The sequence below is a fragment of the Canis aureus genome, chromosome 27 (assembly GCF_053574225.1).
Source record: "Canis aureus isolate CA01 chromosome 27, VMU_Caureus_v.1.0, whole genome shotgun sequence".
In the NCBI taxonomy this organism is placed as follows: domain Eukaryota; kingdom Metazoa; phylum Chordata; class Mammalia; order Carnivora; family Canidae; genus Canis; species Canis aureus.
The window spans coordinates 4,859,945-4,882,306 of NC_135637.1; the positions used below are offsets into that span (position 1 = coordinate 4,859,945).

The window sequence follows — 22,362 nt, forward strand, 5'->3', positions numbered from 1 at the left end:
GAACAGCCTGTCCATACCATCAGCCCTGGCAGCTACCTGGAAGCAAATCAGCACAAACAGCTACCCTGAGCCCAAAGAGCAGGCTCAAGAATGCTCTAGAGTGGGAAACTGAGGACATCCATGTCCAGTGCCACCCACTGTCCCCACAGTGCCAAGTTCTGGTCTGAGAGAAGCCCCATCTCGGTGCTGCAGCAGAAGACACTGACTGGCGGCCTCCAGAGCTTCTCACCTCCTGGAAGCTGGACCCCGGTGAGGGTCCTCTTCCATGGCCCTTCCTGGTATGCTCGCAGAAGGCATTAGTCCCACCTCCCCCAATCCTGCCACTTGCAAAGGCCCACTTCCATCACCTTCCTCTTAGGGACAAGGCTTCAACCTATGAATACAGAGGTGACACATTCAGTCCATGGCAATACTCTCAGTGCTTCCTTCCACGGATATTTATTTGGTGGCTGATGACATCAGACACGAGGAGCAAGGATCTGCCTACAGAAGGCTACACAGACCCACAAGGTCCCGGGCTGCTGGCACTAACTGCCATGCAGGGCAGGGACAGACAGACAGACATGGAGTCTGTTCAGTGACACCTGGATCCAGTGGCCTGAAGACTAAGAGTGGCTTCCCCAAACGGGTGGCTTTGGAATTGAGATCTGAAGGAGTGGGCATTCTCCCACAAGGAAGGGACCAAAATGCATAGAAGGAACCCGACTCACATAGGTTTTCTGGCCACATGTGGTGGGGGAGGGGAAAGAGAAGCAGAGAATTAGGTGCCAGGCACAAGCACCAGGAGGGAATTGGGTCTGGTACCTGTGCCGAGGTTCAGAGGGAGACAGGAGGCTGCATGCCTGCCCGGGTCTCCCAGGGCTGCTACAGCAAATCCCACCCAAGTGTACAGCCTTGTAACAACACTCATTGCTCTGGAGGCAAGATGTCTTATGAGGCTAAACTTGTGGTGATGGCAGGGCCGCCTTCCCTCCAGAGGCCCCAGGGGAGAACGTGTTCCCTCCCTTTTCCGCTTCTGGAGGCGCTTGCATCCCTTGGCTCAGGTCCCTTGCTCCCCATTCAGAGCCACCTGCGAATGTCTGTCTTGGACTCTGCCCTCCTGCCGCTTCAGAGGCTACACCAGGGTCACACGCAATCCAGGACCCTCACAGTCCTCATTCACCACACCAGCGAAATGGGCAGAGGGTATGTGGGAACTGTCTTGTGACTTTTTACAAAGCTGTTTATCCACAGATATCTCTAAATAGAAAGGTATTTAGAAAGAGGAAGGGACTTTGTGAGGTCAGGAAGGTCTTTAAGCAGCTCTGGCTGGTTCAGTTTGTCAGCACACCCTAGGCAGGTGAGCTGCATGTTCTCCCGGTTTCAGGGTAAGAGAGGCCTCCCAGAACTGAGGCCCTGGTCACTTTGTCACATGAACAGAGGATGTCAAGGGGACCTCCCAACTACTGGGTTCTTGGTGGGTTTTCCTGAAACGTGGTTGTGCAGGAGAGGATCTGGTTGTGCAGGGCTCCCACAGCCTCTCCTCTCCTGGACGGGGCAACACCTGCCAGGTACTTCCACAGAGCACAGGCTGGGAGCAGAATGAGTCTGACAAGTTTGGGCTTTCTGGCTCACCTGGGGAAAGCTCCCGACACCCAGTGATGGTTGATCCACAAGTTTGCCATCTCCCATCCCAAACCCTGATCTCCTAAGACACTAAAATGTAATCTTCATCCCATGTTTCAGCATAGGGCCCCTTAAAATGACATTGTTGGTAATTGCACACCCTAGGGTCTGGGACACTTGCTCCAAGAGAATTTTAGTACAGAAACATGCCTTGACACAACACAAATCACAGTGTAAGAAGCTGCGCCTTTCTCAAGTTTCTCTCTGCTCTTCTGACAGCAACAAAGAGACAATCCATCAGAGTGTAAAGAACAATCACTAATCCCCACATAGCAAAGAAATGCCACATGTCAAATGTGAAGCCCTTGATGGGCAGTGATATCCAAGTAGAACTCAGTAATGCAGGTGCCCACTGCCACTTACAGGAATTAGTACTGGTTTTCAATTCATGGGGGTGACATGGTTTCTTTTTTAATTAAATCCAAGCAGGTGAAATTTAAAGAAAAACACTAAGTATAATAATAGTTCAGGTGGTACATGTTTGTGGGTAAAAATTATAAAAGTGGTTAAAAACTTAAGAATCATTGGTCCTAAAAGACATTCCATCATTACTGGAAATGTAAATAATTGCATCATTCAACCCAAACCAGTTAAAGTCAATGACCCTGCCTTGGACTTGTTGTCTGGTGTAGACACCGTCACACCTCACTGCTACACTGACTCCACAGTTGGCACTGCGTAGGCTGAGTTAAAGAGATCAGTATGCCCCTCTTCTGCCCACATCAAAACTGTGGGGATAGAAGTATGTCTGGCTCTGCAAGCTTCCTTGGTACAATTTCCAAGTAATTCTCAATACTGTGGAGACCCATGTGCCTAAAAACATAAAGAGAATGGCTCATAAGACTTTCTAATTGATCCCAAAACGCGTAGAACAACTGAAGAGGAAAGAGTACAGCTATGTATGGTTGTCTGTAAATACAAGAGGTCTTTTTCCTAAGGTGGGAAGTTAACAGGTAGCGACTCAGTGACCCAGAGTGCAGTGTCTTCCCTCACATCTGACTTTGACCCAGCACCAAGAGAACGTGAGGACAGTGAATATTCAACACGATATCCTAATGAGGTTTTTTTTTTTTCTGGCTCCATAATTAGAAGATGAGAAGTAAGAGCCAAAGAAGGTGAGAGAGAAGACACCACAAAGAGTAAAACAGAAGAGCTGAAGGTCATAGCGGTGAAGAATCTGGACCTCAGATACTAGGTGACTGAGGAGGATTTCCATCCTCAGGGATATCTGAGATGGAACAGAATGAGAGACACAGCAGAGACACAGAAGAGGCACAGCAAGACAGTGTCTCTTGGACTCCAGTGTGCATGACAGAGCCCATCCGGCCAGGAGAACTGCATCCATGAGCAAGAAAACCAGGTGGTTTCATAAAGGAAGCTCGGGCTGTGTGCTTTCAACATGCACCATGCTGCTTCACAGAGCAAGACTTTTCCATATCAAATACTTCTGCCCATGGGCCAAGAAAAGGCTCTCTCTAGCTTCTTCTTGACACACCTGGCACAGTGGGACTCTCTTCAGCTCCTCCATCTCCCCATCATTGCCACTTTCAGAGAGAGACAGCACAAGCCACAGTGCCATGTGCCAACTGCCCTTCAGTCTCAGCCCAGGAGGCAGCAGGAGCACTGGGGACCAAGAAGATCAAGAGAGTATGACCTATCTGAGGGACAACCCTCGACTCCAACCAACTGCTGCCAGGTACACAGGAGTGTTGTTGGATTTTCTGACTTTCTTTAAGAGAAGTCAAAAGTATAGATTTTTTTAACTGAAATGTTCCCTTATACAGGAGTTAAATACAAAAAAAAAAAAAACACATTTAAAGCACTGTGGGAGGCTGTTTCTGTAAATTTACTGAGCTGGGATATTTGGCTAAAAACAGTTTAGAAAATTCGCTAATATATAAAAACCAAGAGGATCAACATAATGCTATCAAATAAAACACATTTGTGGGATGGTCAGCTGTAGCCAATTTGAGGACAGGATCCAAGAGAATCACCAGGAGGTCCCGGCTACAAATACAGATTCCAAGGCTTTGTCCACAGAATGGATTCAGTAGATCCTGAATGCAGGAGCCTGAGAACTTCCACTTTCAACATCTCCGCAAGTGGCCCTGCTGCCCGTAGTCCATAAACAATACTTAGAGACTCACTGCACTAAGTCAGTGTGCTGCTCTCACAGGTCTTGCTCACCTCTGGGCCTCAGTTCCCCCATCTGTAACCTGAGTGTACAGATGAATGCTTCCCTGAGGATCATCCACTCATGCTCCAATATCCCTGTAACCCCAGACCATCCCAGGAAGACGGCAGCTGGATCCATGCCTAGCCTGCATCCGCCAGACCTCTCTGGAAATTTCTTTCCTGAAACTCCATTCTGCAAATATCTCAGATATTTTCAGATATTTTTTGACAGCTGCTTGGATTTAGAAACCTCATACAAAGGAGAAGTCACCTCAGAGCTAGGAAGGAGGGAATGTGAGTGCTGAGGGTTTCCACCTGCCACGATGGGGTTTCATGGTCAACTCGGTGTTTACAAGCAGAGGAAGTTCTGTGCACAAGAAGAAAATGAGGGGCATATGTACAGGGAGCCAAGGTAAGCAGATGAGTAAAACAGGAAGATGTCCTTCCTGAGAGCAGCCCATGTGATTAGAGCTGAGCTGGCATCAGAGGTAATGGATAGAAGTCACCCCAGGTGGAATTTGGTCCAAGATCAGAGACAACATCTAAAGATCAGAACAGAGAGACCTTCGAAGGGATGGAAACATTCAAAAGCCCCACTAGATGTATCTGCTCACCGACTCGTAGGAAGCATCTATGAGGCTGGTTTTCATCCCCAAAAATACAGTGGTGACCAAGACAGACACAGTCCCTGGCCTCACTGTGCTGCTGTCGCTAGGAAAGATGGATGGTGAGCAGGCCCTCATGGGCCAAAGGCATGCTGGAGAGGAACACGGTAGCGAGCCAGGGGAGCACAGACAAAGGGACTCACCTGTCTGGAAGTAACACCTGAGCTGAGCCCTCAAGGTCTACGGGTGGGTGAGACCAGGTGCTAGAACATTCCAGGAAGTCTCCCTCCCTACACTGAGTTTCCCAACTTGTGCCCTTGCAGGTTGTGGGGAATGAAGGACAGACACCTCATCCTGAAGGAACACAGACTGTGTTTCCTTAGGTTCACATTCAAGAATGGCCAGGCATCCAAATAGCCTTTTCCCCTCATAATAGCCTCAAAACATTCCCCAGTTTACACATGATGCCCATGAAAAACTTCCTGAGAAAGCACCATTTGCCAAGAGGCAGGAGTGTTTGCCAAAAATGCAGGAAGGTGGAGCACAGATGGAGATCGGGTCCAGCAGGAGTGGGCATGGGCACAGGAAGCAGCGGTGGGCGGCCTGGTGGAGGGCGTGCAGGGCTGGCGGTCAGCTGCTCAGGCGTTTAGTCCTTTTTTGAAAAGCTCAGACTTCAACTCTGCTCCTAAAAGCATCCTCTTTTTTTTTTCTTCAAAGAGCAGCCAAAACCATGAATGGAGACCACAAGAGAATTTGGAAATAAGAAATATAAAAATAGTTGACCTGATGGATGGGTCTCTCTTTATTTTAATGTTAGTTTTTATCACAAGAGTAATGGACTATAAGTCTGAGCCCACTAACTGTCACCACCAAAAAACTCCAGAGAAACAGAGACAAATGTGTGGAGGAGGAGGGGATGGATGGATCTGGAAAGACCCCACATCTCAGGTTCCCGCATTCTGGTCACTCACAACCTTTACACCTGACCACTCCCTTCCTCCCTATTGTTACTGACGTCATTTCTTGAAGTCAGCCCATGCCTAAAGCTTGCTACGTACTGAAGTCTCATCCTAAATCGTATCTAGGAAATCACATTTCTGATGAGCTATTTGTGTTCAGACAAAAACATAACCATTAATGTTTTTAATTGCCTGGTGTCACCTGAAATCATCCCACACACTCCATGCGCTTCAGAGACTTTAATGTGGAAAGTACTGGGCAGACCTTCCCTGTTCGCTTCTTGTTTTTCTGGAACCCAGAAATACAAGCTCCCGCCAGCTGCGCCAGCTGCGGGGAAACCCGTTCGAGCTAAGGGCGCACGCGGAGGCGTGCACGCAGTGGTCCTCAGATGGGATGCCTGCCTCTCCGTCTCCGGGAAACTGAAATGCAGACAAAGGGGGACAGACCAAGAAATGTCCAACCTCCGTCTGTTTCTGCACGAAGCCTCATGCCAGCACTGTCTCCGGAAGCCAAGGGTGATGTAAGGCTTCCTGGCTTCACTTTACATCTGGCCATACTGTAAAGAAAGTGGCCACGTGATGGTTTGAAGGGCTCCAGTTAACTATAGCACACAAGAAGCCGCTATCGGAGAGGGACCTGAAGCCAAACTCCGCAGCTCTGTCTACCACCCTGCACTCTTGTCTCATTTTTTTTTTAAGGATGAAATGAGCAAATATGTGTAATGAGAATGGTCCCGTGATTGTCACATCATCAGCAATCAATAACGTGGGGTCGTGATTGTGGGTTAGCCCCCCTATGGAGGGGTTCCCTCCAAGCAAGCCAGCTGCGGTCCTCATTAGGACAGAGGCCCTGGTGAGAGGAGCCAAGTCTGCAAATATTCACTCGGGGGCCATTGCGGAGGGGGCTGCACACAGCTGGGCTGCACCTGCCAGGAGCAGGGGGGCTCCTTCCAGCTCCACAGCAGACTTGTGAGCCCACACTCACCCATCTGACAGACACGGACTCAGGTGAAGCAGTTGCCTGAGGTCACCGCAGACGGAATGAGAGCTGGGACCAGAGCCCATGCTCTCACCGCACTCTGCGTCCTGCAGGCACCATGACTGCTAGGGCCAGGGAGCCAGTGACAGCCTGGGGGGCAGTGTCCGTGATGAAGGGGTGCGCTATGCAGTTGCCTAACCAGAGTCAGTGGGAGGCAGGGGTGATTTCTCAAGAGAAACTGGAAATCCATATATTTACATGAAACTTTTCTATTTTTCCATGAGATGGCAGCTAGTTAAACATTTTGTAGTTCCATGCCTGCCAAGCCAAACACGGTCACAGGCTGGAGCCAGCCCAGGGTCCTGAGTCTGTGGTCTTGGTGTTCAGGTAAAACTTCCCAGAACTCTGATGCCCTCTGCGGTCCCATCACAGTGGCCCCATGAGGGTTAGTGGTCCCCAATGCCCGCATCATCACAGTTCTGGGGACCCACGCCACCCACCTCCTGAACAATCTAAGTCCCCCCTGGGGGGGGGGGCAGAGCAGCAGAGAACCTGTCCCCTGAGAGATGCTGCTCCCCAAGGGCCAGGCCCCCAGGCCCCCAGCTCTGCTGGCACTCCTAGTGGCCACAGCTGAGCCTGGGCTGTTACTCATTTAGAGAAACAAACAAGCCTGATGTGTTTATAGGGCTATCCAAACTCTGGAATGGCTCAAACATTGGTTTGTAAACCTGGCCATGGTTTTGGACCTCAAAACCATTTCTTGAAATTCTGGGTTCTACAAAGTCCAAAACATACCCCCACACACACACCAGCATGTTTTTGCCTTGTTAAGCTTTCGTTTGTTTTTCCTGGAATGAAGTCCATATGTCCCCAAAACTGTATAGGACAAGTTCACCACAATGCTGTTTTGAGAAAGCCATTGGATGCCCAAAAGGCCTTCACTTTCAGACAGGCTTACCTTAAACTCTTTATTTTTCCCCCCAAATGAAAATTCTTACTCTGCCCATAGTAATGGAACTTGAAGGCTTGAAGCTGATTTGGATGTCAGACAACAACTTTTCAGAGAGGTTTGAGATGTGGCACAAATACCTGTTGTCTGAACCTCTGATACTAGAGAGCAGGTTGCTTTTCACAGGTAAAAGGGGAAAAGGCATGCATGCCAGCTCCTCTGCTGCCTACATGTGCTGTGTCCCTGACACTCTTCCAACCACGGGCCTGCAGCCCTCTGCAGTGGGGGCTCCACCCACTGCCCCCCAAAGCTCTGAGATAAAAGAAACAAGCCCAGGGCAGGAGTGTCACAGGCTTGCCCTGCCCAGGCCCACCGTCAACATCCCAGAGCCAGAAATAACGTGGTGGGAGCCACACCACCAATTTACTCCCCACAAAGGCCACAGCCCCGTCCAAGTCCCAATATGACATCACTGCGTCTATTTCTATGGCAGGGTTTTTTTGTTGTTGTTGTTACAAAATTAAATAGTGTGCTCTCAGGTCTCTGAGAGACAGTATTTCAATGCTTGGTCTCCAGGACATAGCTCTGGTTAGAATCCTAGACACCTGCACCCCCACCTCTGCCTCCCCTCCCACCACCCACTCTGTGTCCACGAAGGCTGTTGCAGCTACAAGGTCCATCCCCACCTGCCAGCGCCCAGAGGCAGCAGCGTATCACTCACCGTCAGGGTCACATTGTGCTGGGCTGCTGATGCAGGAAGCTTTGTACCTCCCATAGTAGAGAAGGGTGACTCCTTTCTCCTCCTTGAGGTAAATGCCTTTGCTGACCTTCCCTTCCACGATGTCTACATAAGAAGAGCGACAGCGTCATGTGTAAGCAATCGTCCAAGATTGCATCTAAAAACGTGTCAGACTTAGAAACAACATATACATCAATGTACTGTACTATTTGTCCTTATAATATTATATATAATAATACTAATATTAATGCTTAATAGTTAACATTTATCTAGTACTAGTTATAAATAGTATAACAAGATAATGTGAATATTGAATAATTTGATAACATTAATATTCTATCATCAGTGGCTACTATAGCTGTATGTAATATGCGCTATACTGTAAAGACACTCTAACTATAACATTTTCCAGGAGCAATGCAGTGACAATCTTCTACTGTCTTCTACTGTCCTGAATTTCAGCTCCATCCACATGTTTCAGGGGCCCTTCCCTCCCATCCTCTAAGTGAAACACTTAGGTATGTATTTGAACATGAAGAGACGCCTGAACTCTCTCTCCCTGTGAGTTCTCCTTGGAAGCCCCCATTCCTAGGTGTGGGAACCTACAATATTGAAAGAACTCATGTTTGGACTCTAGGAGAAAATCCCAGAGCCACGCCTCAGTCCTAGTGGGCCTGCCAACTCCAGGCAGAGTGGCCATGGGCCCCCTGGGGGTGCTCGCTGCTCCATCCATCTTCTGTCTGGTCCCATTCCCATGGCAAACATACCTGATGGTGTGAGTGTAGGGTAAATGGTTTACAGGACTGATAAGTGAAGACTATAAAAACCAAGTGTGATTAGGTATTTATTATTCATTGGGGTCAAAGTCACCCAGATACCTGCTCTTCTGTATGCCCACTGCCCTTGAGCTGTCAAGCAGCAGGAGATGTACAGCAGGGCTAACTGAGCTCTTTGCACCTGACAGCTACCATGACTCAGGTTTTCCAACAACCACTGTCAAGTGGATAACCCACTCAAAGGGCCTCAGTGTTCTTCCTTACTGTTTTAAACTCATTATTTTTTGCTTATCTTATTTATTGTTTGGGGAGGACTATATGTTACAAAATTAAATTTATTGCAAAATTAACAGCTGCATAACTGAGTTAAGCTGTATAAATCCCTCAACAAGGCTGTCTGACTGGAAAAGGTAATTTTGGAAGCCAAACATCTTGCATCTGAGAGCAATCAGATTATGTGCTGTGCTAAAAATCACTGAAGGCATGACACCTGAATTATCTGAACTCACTTTCTATACTGCTTGGGGTAGAGGCCACAATAGCTACCAGCTCTTTTACTTTGAGCTGTGTAGGAAAAATAGGAAACATATGGGCTCTGAGGTTATTAAGATAGTAATTTAACCCTGACTCTACTGGGTGTTTTATAATAATTTTTTTAAAAATCCAGATACAGAAAAAATGCTGATTTTAATATTTTTAAGAGATCAAATTTTTGGTGAAGTATTTTTAAATCAGCTCTAATTTTCCATTCAAAGGGTATGATTTTCCTCCTCCAAAGATTTTACTCCATTTAAAAATCTAAATAATTTCTATTTGTAGAAAATATCTCATGTCTGTATTGGTCTGAAAAAAAGCAGCTGATCAGGTGAAAGCTTGCATGCCCCTCCTAATGCATTGCAATCGGTGGCACTACCTCTAGACCTAGCTGGAAGCAGTATTTCCAACACCCTGGGTCTTGGGCTGTGTCCTTGGGGATATGCTTTTTCACCAGCCAAGACAAAGTGAATTCATATGGGATCAAATCAAACTGGCCTCGAGACTCATGGCAGATCCAAACTCCACAGAACATGGAACGGAAGTATACAAGTGCTCACCTACGGTTGCAGAGAAATTTGAGTAGGCAGAGTCATTGGTACGAACAAAGGTAGAATTATGGGAAGGAAGCACAGTGAGGTTGTGGGTTCGCAACACTAGGTGGGACAACAAAAGAAAAAGCACAACAAATGAGTGACGTGAACGACAAATGGAACCGACATATCTCTCAACTTGAAACGCACTGAGAAGTGGTCTCTCACCTGGCAAGTACCCTGGATTTTCTCTCCCAACTCACCTCCCTCCCACCCCCTGCCTCTCCCATGCACTGGATGCCATCCTGGCCAATGCCCTGGCCTGCCATCCCAAACCAGGGCGCAACAGCTGCTAGCTTTCTCCACAAATGTGGGTTCCCATCTGCTGTATCCAAGTACCCTCTCAGATACTTAGTTGAGAGATATGGAACTGAGCTCAGCCATAAAACAGCCTTAACAGGACGGTTCGTGGTGGTGATGTCACAACAACTGGTGAGCTGGGAACGCAGCACGGAGGCAATGGCATGATATCACGACACATGGACAGAACAGCAGAGGATTCAGCGACAAATAACAGAGCTGCGAGAGCACGAAGTGGCTTCCAAAGCCATTCAACTGTCCCCAGCAGGAAAATGTGCCGATGGATCCTATTCTCTCTGTTTCTTGAGGAGCCTGTGATGGAACTGAAATGTGCCAGCATGGCACTGTGACATGGAGAGTGGATCCAGGGGACTGCAGTGATGCCGTCACCATTCGCGTGTTCTAGGACACACATGAACACATTGAGCTTCCAGGGAAGTCAACACACTGGTGAACAAAATTCAGCCACAACCTGGTGGTGTCCCAGTGACAATATGACTTTATGAAAATTCCCCACAGGTGTTCAAGACACCAAAAGTTGCTGGTTTGATCACAACAGTGAGTTGTGTTGAGAAGTTAGGAGAGGAATATATTTGAGCTACTGTTTGAAATAACTACTAAAACATTAGTTGCTGTGTCCTGTTGACTTACTCAACAATGAGTTTCCACTTGGGATGATCACTTTTCACAGGCTTTAAAATGAAGGCCCCGAGAAGAGAGATGAGATTGTAATGAGGAGGGCGCAGTCCATTTTAACCTGCACTGGTCATGTAATGGCTCCCACAGGGAGCTTACATCCCTGCAGCACAGACCATGCAGAGAAAACATGGAACTCCAGGCGCGTCTTCATGGCCACCATGGTTTCCCACACGCAGGCGGGCAGAAGGGGAAGCTGAGTGCCCCAGGCTGGCCTTCCACCCTCCTGGAGGACCCTGCTCCTCCACTGCCCTCACTCTGAGGACATCAGTGGCCCAGACTCCAGCCAGAATGCTTCTCAGTTTGCAAATTTTAAAGGAAACATTTTAGAATCTTAGGCAGCAATTTAACAGCAGCATGTTGAGTCACAGGGGTAAGGAAAATGCAGTGTGCTTCTATGGGAAGCATAGTAGTCAGCACTTGGGTTTTTTTTTTTTTTTAACTCCATTGCACCGAACCAGAAGAGACACAATGTGAGCATGTGCTAGGATGGGTTGCACAGTAAACCCGTTGCTGTGTATGTCAGCCATCTGACATAATGAAGAGCAATAAGGAAATAAAAAGCAAAATGTAAAAGTATCTATCCCAAGTCTCTCAAAACTTATAATGGGAAAAAATTTTCTTGCTGGAATGGGAGAAAGTGCTCAGGGGCATCTGAGGTTTCTCCCTATGGCAAGTGTCTGAATTCAGTCAGATAGGGACTGTATTTTCCATGAACTTAGGGAGCTTGGGAGCATCTCAGGTGATATTGGTCTTTTCAAGGGAGCCACCAGTGACATGTGCAGAAGCTGAGTGGTAAGTGGGAGTACCTCCGTGAGTGAAACGATGACCTCACAAATGTGCGGGTTAGTCCTGGTTGGCACGCCCTTTGACCCTAGACTCAGAGCGACCCCTGTTTTGGCAGGCTTGGAGAGAATGCCCATTTCGTCACCTAGAAAACGTAAATCTAGACTCATGGGTAGATTAAACCACAATCTGCAGAGCTTTAAGCTCCAAACAGCTGCTTTCACTTCAAGGTTATTGTGGGGGAAGCACACACGTTAATATTTCGAATCATAAGTTCTGTCTTTCAATGATAAACATATATCACTGTTCTAGTTAAATACTTTGGGTTAACAGTGACTAGGGGGAAACTGCACAGTGTGTGCTAATCTCCACTGTCCTGGCATCGAGGTGGATGCTGTCCATGTCCATCTCCCGTAATCCCCCCAACCCCAAACCACCAGTTCCTGGGCCTGGGATTTCTCACGACCCATGTCTACCTCCAGTTGTATCCTGAAGTTCATGGATCCCATCCACATTTTCCAATGGCCAGTAATGGGAAGCAGAAGCCAAGATCTCAAACCCTCGGGGAAAGAAAAGAATAAACATGTTAAATCACCATTAAGAGGGAAGAGCGGCTTACCTTCCACATTGTCAACGGAGGGAGGAGTGACAATATCACAGTGACCGTGGGATTCATTGAAAAGGAATTTGAGGAACCTCCACCGTTGGGGATTTACCCCAAAGATACAGATGCAGTGAAACGCCGGGACACCTGCACCCCGATGTTTATAGCAGCAATGGCCACGATAGCCAAACTGTGGAAGGAGCCTCGGTGTCCATCGAAAGATGAATGGATAGAGAAGATGTGGTTTATGTATACAATGGAATATTACTCAGCCATTAGAAATGACAAATACCCACCATTTGCTTCAACGTGGATGGAACTGGAGGGTATTATGCTGAGTGAAGTAAGTCAGTCGGAGAAGGACAAACATTATATGTTCTCATTCATTTGGGGAATATAAATAATAGTGAAAGGGAATATAAGGGAAGGGAGAAGAAATATGTGGGCAATATCAGAAAGGGAGACAGAACGTAAAGACTCCTAACTCTGGGAAACTAACTAGGGGTGGTAGAAGGAGAGGAGGGCGGGGGGTGGGAGTGAATGGGTGACAGGCACTGGGGGTTATTCTGTATGTTAGTAAATTGAACACCAATAAAAAATAAATTAAAAAAGAAAGAAAAGAAAAGAAAAGAAAAGAAAAGAAAAGAAAAGAAAAGAAAAGAAAAGAAAAGGAATTTGAATAAATTCAACACACGCTCTGGGTTTAAAAAAAAAGAACTCTTAATGAATTATAAATGGATGAATACTTCCTTAGCAGGATAAAGTGTGATGAATAGGAAAGAACAGCTATCTCTGACCACAGGGAACAAAAGCCACCAGGCATAAAGGGGCCACACAAGAAGCGTGTCCATTAAGGTCAGGAGAAAGGCAAGAGTATCCACTATCCTATGATTGCTTTATAACTGTTTTTTTATAACCTTATACAATCACTTGAGAGAAAGAAATAAGGTTAAAATGATTTGAAAAGAGGAAGAAACCAGCACCAATATTACTAACATCGTGTAAGGCTTTTGACAAACAACTCCTAGTTTGATTGTAACAATAACCTATAAGGTAATGATATTGTTTGCCTATTTGTAGAGATGAGGGGCCGATGATTCTTCAGAGATCACCCCACTGGGTGGTTTGACATGAGGCTCACCCCAAGTCTCCCCAGGATGGCTCCTGGCCTTTCTTTCTTGCCCTTCTTCCAACATACTAACAATTAACTGCTTCAGGATTTCCTTTATGACCCTTGTACTTTGAGTAGACATGATTTCATGCAGATAGACTGTGTCCTACTCTGCTTGTCTCACTCCACACCCTGCAAACTATTTGCTTGCTCCTATCCAGCTCCATGGTGGGGTCTTGGGGACAGTCTCTGGGGGCACCACACCCCCATGTGCTCAGCCCCCCACCTGACTCCAATCTGCTCCCGGGTCAGCTCTCTGTGATCAGTTTGCAAAAGTGGACTTAATGGCCCAGATGACTACATGATCATCAACCACCCGAAGTGTCTGCCAGGTCATCAAGAAGTAAAAATAAAGTAGTCTCTGAGTTATACATGGTAGAAAAAAAATGTTGAAAGAGGAGATAACACAACATTATTTTCAAATGAGGTATGCCTAATAAAGAGAATGAAAAAATGAAACATCCTTACAAATAAGGAAAGAATTTGGTAAATGAAGACTTGTTAACACACCATGAAAGCAGCGAGTAAGGAAGTTTATACAGATGTGATGTGTGAAAGTCAATAGTTTCCCTGTATTCAAACAATAACACAAAAACAGAATGGAAGGAAAGTTCTCATTTGTAAATGCAGCCCACAAAGAGAAGACATTTAAGTCCTAAAGAATAAGAGCCATACAAAACTCTCACCAAGAAAACAATAAGATAATACCGAGGGAGGTACAAGAACCCTTGAATAAATGAAGAATTGTTTAAGCTATTTTTGGAAAAGAGAACTCAAAATCATAAGAATGCCAACCAACACTTGAATTCATATATAAACACAAGGAAATTTGTTGTAAACATGCTGAGAGATGCTGTGTGAGAGGAAGCTCATTATGGAGCTTATCTAGAAAATGAAATAAGCAAGAATAACCAACAAGCCTGCAGGGAGCTAGGAAAGGGTGAAGGGGGTGACCAGCTCTCCCACAGAGTAAGACCTGTCATGAGGTCACACTGACAAAGACCATCTAGCACCGCACAGGAATAGACAGTTCAATGGAAAACACCCATAAATATCCCCCAAGCACATATGAATCTAGTTTATGATAAAAGTGGTGTTTTAAACCAGAGGAGAAACACTCAACAGAAGCTTTCAGAGCCAACTAGCCATCTACAAAAAAACAAGATCCTTAACTCACCCTCTACCATAACAATTTCCAGAAGCATCAAACCTTAAGCATAATAAAAATAAAACACAAAAGCTTCTGAGGAAATCAGGTGATAAATCTATGTAATTTTTTAAAAATTTCTGTACATAAAAATAAATCAAGCTACATTAAACTGGGGAGTGATGTTTATGGAATACGAGGACAGAAATGTACTGATTTTTTTTAAAAATTGCTTTAAATTTATTGCATTAATTAAAACTCTTGCTATTAAGAAAATGTAAACCAACAGAACATTGGGGGCCAAGGAGATAAACAGGCAGTTCTAGAAAAAAGAAATGCAAAATATTTTTTAAATCTATGAAAAGATGTTCAACCTTGCTCATAATTTTTAGAGGCCTGTTAAAGTGACAAGGAGCTCACGTGTCCCAGCTTACCCAGCCGACTGACAAACAGATGTAGTAAGGCAGCGAGTTCTCCCACATTTTTGGTGGAAAGTACAGCCTTTCCGGAGGGCAGTACATCAATGAGTATACAAATTTTAAGTGCACTTTGATTTAGTAACTCAGCTCCTAGAAGTCTATTCTAGAGATAGACTCACACATAGGAACAGAGAGCTATGTACAATGGTATTGGCTGCAGGATTTTTTTTATAGTATCGAAAGTGTGTGAACAGGCTAAATGCTCATCAGGAGAGGGGGTGGGTGAGAAGTACAGAACATCTACATCATGGATCAGCATGTGACTAGGAATAACCAGGCTGATCCACCTGTCCTGATGTGAAATGTTCCTTAAGCTGTGTTGTCAAAAAATCAAGGTGAGAGAAAGAAAGTGTTAGTATCAATTACTTGCAGAAAACGCAACTATTCTGCAGGAAGGAAGAAGGGAAGAAATGGGAAGGGAGAGAGAGAGATTTGCATAGATAGCCTGGGAATGGATGGCAGTATTTTAGTGGTGAGGAACTTGAGGAACTGGATGTAAGATGTAAGAAGAGTTATATTCCTTTGTATTTCTGCTCTTTTCAAATATGTGGACATGTATTCCCTTAAAAACTTGAAATTTGAAGACATGTGCCTCAAGCTGATATCTGCTAGGTCCTCCTCTAGCAATGCAACGTTGAAACTCTGAAATGTAAAAATCAAAATACTCATTTCCATTTCTACTATGCTTTTTTCCCCCTAAAATGTAGGATATTCATTTTGAAGATGGGAAACATCATTGACTTGCTATTGAATTCATTGAGGGCAGGTGGGGGCGGAGAGGGGGGATCAGAAGAGGGAATGACATCCATCGTGCAAAGAACAGGTGTGATATCATCACAACACACATTGTGATAAAGTAAATGCTATGGATGGTAAATCCTTCCCCGTTAGCCCATTTACAACCAGCCACCACCTGTTCTGTGCAGAAAAGCTGACAAGAGGCGAAGGGGGTGGTCCCCCCTGAAGGGTCTTGCTCACACAGGAAGCCCCCCATGCTAGCAAGAGTCTGTGGGAGAAGGGGGCTGGGGTCCGCAGAGGGCCTGCTATCCTGTTATCACCGCACTCCAGACTAGCACAAGGCCCTGCTGCACTGCCCAGTCTTGTTCCAGCAAGTTGGCCCGACAGACTGGAAATACGTAGAGGAGGGGCTGCAGACTGAAGTGTCCACAGGGGCCGGGGAGAATATTCACGAGGTCACCCACGTGGCAGGCCCAGTGGAGCAGAATCACAGCAGGAGCTGGAAACAGGAGCTGCTGCTGCTGGGCCACGGGGCTCAGGAGCTGGGCTGCACCTGGGGCCCACTGGGAAGCATGTGTCCTGTCTGAGGACCGGAACCTCTCGGACCGGGTCACTGTGGCTCTGCAGGGAGGTGTGCCTAGCCAGCCAGTTCTTCCACTTTTAGAGAGAAGTCAGAAACCCCAATTTTGCAGATTCTTTGTTTGAAGTCTCCCCAAATCTCAATGTTAGCAACTAAGGTGATTATTTTAATTAAAACATTGCATGGTGCTAACAAGATGTGCCTAGGAACGAAATTCTACATGTAGGTCCCCCTTTACGACCTAAGACATAAACAACCCATGGCCCTAAAAGTGTCATCAGAACAAGCAAATCACATTCTGTTGGGAATAAGAAAGACCTTCTGAGATCTCCAGGTTATACAAGCACCCTGGTTTCCACCAGATAAAGACTACATGTCTGTTAGCCAAGAAAGCAAGCCCAGTGATGACATGGCTCATCCTGGGACCTCTGACCCTGAAGAATGAGAGAGGGGGAGGGGGTGTCCAGCCTAAACCACCCAGTTATAAAGAGTTCTCCAGAAATAATTCTCATCTCTATGCAATGTGTCTTGGACTCAGGTTGGTGAGGAGCAGGGAAACAGGAGAGCTGATGCTCCAAAGGAGTGTTAATAAAAACTTCCCTTTATTGTCATCAACTTTTCCTCCAGATCCTGCATGCCCACCCCTTCCCTATGACTCATTCTTGGTGTCAGCCAACAGGAACCCTCATCCCCTGAAGCTGTAGGGAAGAATGTCCCAGAATCCCATGGCTCCATTCAATAGATGTCTACACTGTGGAGGTAAGTTGATCCTCATCTGTTGCTGAGCTGGCTCCGCTCCATCTTTCTCGGCTGCACAGGACTGGCCTGCTATGCCCACCACACTTGCGGTCTGGAATGCTCTTCTCACGGCCAGCACAAGTGTCCCTACCGTGGGAGCCTCAGCCTAGGTGACAGCCACCACCACGCTCAGCTCTTTCTGACAGCTCCTCACTTGTTTGCCCATGGCACTTACTATTATTTGAATATTTTTGTTTGTTAATATATTTGTTGTGTCAGACTCTCTGATCCATCTGTACCACATTCTCACGTCTAACACCAGGCCTAGAGCGGGGGTGTCTGCCTGTCTGTGTAATCCAGACACTTGGATTCTCCTCAAGATGGTACTCTTAGTGATTAATCTTTTTAAAAATATAGGCAGAATGGGTGATGAAATGCAATCATGAATAAATGAATGTATAAACATAGAAATAATATATATACATATAATTCTGAAACTATATACACCCCAAAAATCTCTATTGGCCAAATTTCCATTTATTCAATAGACTATAGATATTATTTTTTAAAATTCCATCATAAACACTTTTCTTTGCACTAGGAAGATGAAGAATGACGTTTCTACTGAGGCTTACTGGTTCTGACCATCCCTTGCAGACCACACAGCACTGTGGTGGTGACAGACATTAACCCACCTATTGTAGTGATCATTTTGCAACATGTGCAAATATCGAGCCATTACATTGGATGCCTGAAACTAAAATAAAGTTGTATGTCAATTATACCTCAATAAAAAAATATATATATATATATGTAAATAAAGGAACAAATTGTTGATTTGCACAGAGAAAATCTAGTAGGGACCATAGGGAATTACACCACCACCACCATTGGCATTGGTCTCCCAGACCTGCAAACAGGGCCACGAGGGTAGCTATCTTGACCTCCCAGAGTTGGGCAGGAACCAGCTGTTCCGTGTGCCCTGGGGCCAGGGAACTGTTGGATAACGGAGTTTTATAAGGTTCCTTTTCCTCATTAGAGAAGCTATTTAAAAGACATTTTGGTAAACTGTTTAAATGTCCGGCAATTTCTTGGTTGATGCCATTTATGGGTTTAGGATTATCAAGCATCAGGCTCCCAAGCGCTACTCTCCAAAAGGAGAAAGGACTCGGCAGCCTAGGGCCAGGGGAGATGTTTAATGCTGTAACCCTTCTCCAGAATGACAGCCCACAGTCATAGATAAACACAGATAATACAAAGGCACAGAGTGATCTAAAGTTGTCTTTCAATTCTTTACGGAGCTAAATATCTATGCGGTAGAGACACACATCTGGCAAACACCTCATCACCTGGGCTAGTGTGGATGGATGAGGCCAATGACCATGCCCCCAGGAGCTGCCATGGGGCAGGCCGGCCCTCCTCACCGATTCCGCTCACCCACAGCTGGCGGTGCACAGTCAGGCCAACACCGGCCAAGCACCCCCTGTGTGTGGGGCGGTGCACTAGGTCACGGCCAGGCAGGGAGGGCTTGTGAGTCCCAGCAGGACCTCAAAAAGGCAGTCTGGAGTGGCCACAGTGGAAACAGGACCCTCCTGGAGGCTTGCCCGAAGTCCTGTGCACACCTCCCACTCTGCACCTACCACAGCCTCGTGGCCCTGAGTCCCCTCACATGGCTGAGCCCGCGGGAGCTCCCGCAGCCACCACCGCGTCCTGCCTGGCGAGCTCAGGCCAAGCACCTGCTCTCTCTGGAAGATATGCTGCTTGCCTGCAGGAGAGCGTGGGCTCCCTAAGAGGACCCTGTGAGGACCCCACAGAATCTACGTCCGAGCACCCATTATGTTAGCACCTTTATATGCCGCTCTGAGTTTCTTAGACTTCAAGGCTGCAATTCACAGAGAGGCATCCCAAGGGTTTGCAAATGCTCCCCCTTCAGGAACAGGCTGCCTGCACGGCTCTTGGTCTGTGAGGGGCACCCTTGACAGGTGCTGGGCCAGGCTCTCCTCAGTGGGGCTCCCCCCGGGGCCCTGACTTTCACCCCCAGAAGCCTGAAGGAGGGCGGCCTCCAGGCACCGGTGTGTACACAGACTGTCAGGGGCAAGGGCTTCTCTGCTGGAGATGGGGTGAGCAGAGCGCACAATGTGGAGAGAGTAGATGGCATAAGGACCAGAGAGGTGGGGGAGGGAGGAGATGGGGCAGAGAGATAAGGGGAGACGGAGAGAGACAGAGCGACAGAGACAGAGAGAGATAGAGACAGAGAGATGGAGATACAGAGACAGTGAGAGACAGAGGGAGATAGAGATGGTGAGAGAGAGATAGAGACAAAGATAGACACAGAGATAGAGATACAGAGAGACTCAGAGAAATAGAGACACAGAGACAGAAATGCAGAGAGAAGGAAGGAGGGGAGGAGGAAGAAAACACAAGCAGTTGGGTCTTGTCCACAAGGGAACACCCACGATCGTGTCCAGGTGCGTCAGCCTCTGTCATTAGGGTAGAGAAGGAGGGAGGAAGACCAGGTGATGAACTATCAGCAGGGTGGTGGCGAAGGGAACAGGTGAGACCTGGGACATGGGAAGTGAGACAAGAAGGGAACCCATGGGCATGGACGTGGGTAAGAGGGCCGAACAGCTTCAGCTCTCCAGGAAGGCTTGCGTGCTCACTGCTATCCACACTCATCTGCACTACTGTCACATTTCCAAGCCACTAGTTATGGAGGAGACTGAGTGAGCTTCCACCCCAAGTTAGAGTGTGAGACGAGCAATGTTTCCACTTGGAGCAGAGACTGAATTCAAACCACTCCTTGCAGCTGAGGGTCAAGGGTATGTGGGTAGGTGTGTGTGCATGCATGTGGGTAGGTCTGGACAGGTTTGGACACATGTAAATACATGTGGGTGGGTATGGACACGTGCATGTGTGTGGATACATGTGCAGATGCAATGTGGCCAGGGCACAATCTGCAGACCACATCCCGCTTTCTTGCCCACACTGAGCAAGCAGCCTGGGTCTCGGGGGCTGCCTTGCCCCCATCTGCCTACCGGCACCTCTCATCTCTTGTGTACTGGAGATCCAGCAGAAGCCACAGCTGGCCCCAGCAGGAAGGCGAGAGCTTCAGGGAGACACACACTGCTCGGTGTGAGCCCTTATCTCTTCCTGTGAGCACTGTAGTTGGGGGACAGGGGCTCATGGAAATTCAGGGCCTTCACACCTTTTCAACAGAAGATATAACTTGGATGTGTGGGTGGAAGAGAAATGGCAGCACCACAGCCACAGAAACAGGTCGTCTGGGCCATAACAGACGTCCAGCCTGGCTGGATCAGTCATGAAGGAGACAGGCCCAGCCCCACGACCGAGGTCCCGGCGCTCCTAGCAGAGGCCTGGTCTTGCACCTGGGTGGCCCAGAACACTCTCTGTACCCAGGAGGAGGCCGGGCTGCAGGTGACAGTGGCCAGGGCGGCGGGGCTCAGAGGCAGAGGCTGCTCACCAGTGGGTTAGGGTTTGTTGACATGGCTCTGGGCACGGGCTCAGGGACCTCGGTGGGTTCCTCACCCGCATGCACAGATGGCCAGGAAACCGACGGTGTGGCATCTGCTCACCGGGCCCCCTCCTTCCATATGCCTGCACCTGCGACACGGCCAGACCACTCAGGGACGACGTGCAGACTGAGGACTCACACCGGCCCAAGGACCATGAGCCCCAGCAGGGACGGGGACAGAGAGGACGGAGCCCTGAGTCAGCATGAAGGCTCACGGCATGAGTTAGGACAGCAGACAGACAGCGTGCACCTTCCCTTCATCGTGAGGTAGCAATGACCAAGAGCCAGAGGCCTCTGGGTGGCAGCCGTGGCTGGGGATACCCAGGTCTGACGCCAGGATGAGCAGAGCGCCAGGAGACAAAGGGCAGGGCAGCCAGCGGGGACGGGACGGAGGGAACCACGGAAGGGCCGCTGTCTGCTGGCCTCGGGGACAAGCAGCCACACCGTGTGGGGATCCCGAGCCACATGGGAGGGCAGGTGGTGGTTGGCGCAGGAAGCACCCTCCCTTACCTGGATGGGCCGGTGACCCGGAGCAGACTCGATGCACCTGCACACAAAAGACGGGAGCGTCAGCCGTGGCGGGATAGCCACAGGCAGAAAGGTTGAGTCTCCCCCCAGGAAGAGCCCCTGGGGCCCTCACCTGGAAAGCGCAGTAGAGCAGCAGCAGCCAGGAGTGCCCGCGCCGGAGCCACAGCTTCCTCATGACTCCTCCAAGGCACGGACTTCCCGGGATCCCGAGAAATTCCTGAGGGTCCCCGCGGAGACCGCTCCCTAACTTTCACTTCCCTGGGAAACCAACATCCTCACAAGTTCCACAGAGAAAAAGACCTGCTTCTCTTCCGCGGGTGACGCGCTGCTGTCCTGGAGAGCTCCCAGTGTCTCTTCCCGGTCCCCAAACCCGAACCAAGAATGCTCGGGCCGGGCGGGCGGGGAGCGCAGAGCCCCGCGGGACAGTCCCCGGGCCTCCTGCTCGCTTTCCCCCCACGGGTCCCAGGCCGGCTCCACCGGCTCCACCCTCCACCGTGGCCTGGAACCCGACCCCTCTCGCACCCTGCAGTGGGCAGAGCAAGGCGACTTTGGAAGGAGCGGGTCCCTGCGCCCCCGCTGGCCGGCTCCTCTGCTCTGACTCAGCCGCAGCCCTGCTGCCTCTGGCCCAGCACTGGGTGGGGAAGGAATGATGTCAGGCTCTCTCCTCAAACTTTGTTCTGCTCTGCCTCCCTATTTATACCCCTCGCTGCTGCGTCCTTTCTGGGTCCTAACACCAGCCTGTGGACAGCTGGCGCACCAACAGGCTTGGCGTCTGCGGGGATCAGATGCTCCCCCGCCAGCACCCTCGAGCTCAGAGTGAATGTCCAGAAAGGGAAAACGTACAACAGACCGCAACTGTGTTGAGAGCTGAGCCTTGTTTACCAGCAGACAAGATGGTGATACACAGATGGCAAAGGGAAATAAACCACACCCATGGGTCCCCAGATAAGTGCTGACCACATTTTTCTCCTTAACCCTTTCAGAGGCAATGATTATTTAGAGGGTCCTCAGTGTAATGACACCAAACCCCATATCCACCAGCATCCAGGATCCTGTCCTCCAGGGGATAACAGTCAGACCCTGAGACAT

General features: G+C 48.3%; 1 protein-coding gene across 3 annotated transcripts in view; it reads right to left on the reverse strand.

Annotated features, from left to right (window-relative positions):
- ADGRD1 (adhesion G protein-coupled receptor D1) overlaps nucleotides 1-22,147 on the reverse strand; it is a 122,710-nt gene extending 100,563 nt beyond the window's left edge. The window contains exons 1-5 of one of the 3 annotated variants that reach the window (XM_077875205.1): nucleotides 21,386-22,147; nucleotides 21,256-21,292; nucleotides 12,233-12,316; nucleotides 9,942-10,037; nucleotides 8,054-8,176 (exon numbers count right to left, since the gene is read on the reverse strand). In XM_077875205.1, the coding sequence (XP_077731331.1) occupies nucleotides 8,054-8,176; nucleotides 9,942-10,037; nucleotides 12,233-12,316; nucleotides 21,256-21,292; nucleotides 21,386-21,448 (403 nt within the window). In that variant the 5' untranslated portion in view covers nucleotides 21,449-22,147. The remainder of the gene's footprint in view (nucleotides 1-8,053; nucleotides 8,177-9,941; nucleotides 10,038-12,232; nucleotides 12,317-21,255; nucleotides 21,293-21,385) is intronic. The other 2 variants (XM_077875202.1, XM_077875203.1) reach the window with 2 other exon arrangements.
- Between the last annotated feature and the right edge of the window lie 215 nt (nucleotides 22,148-22,362).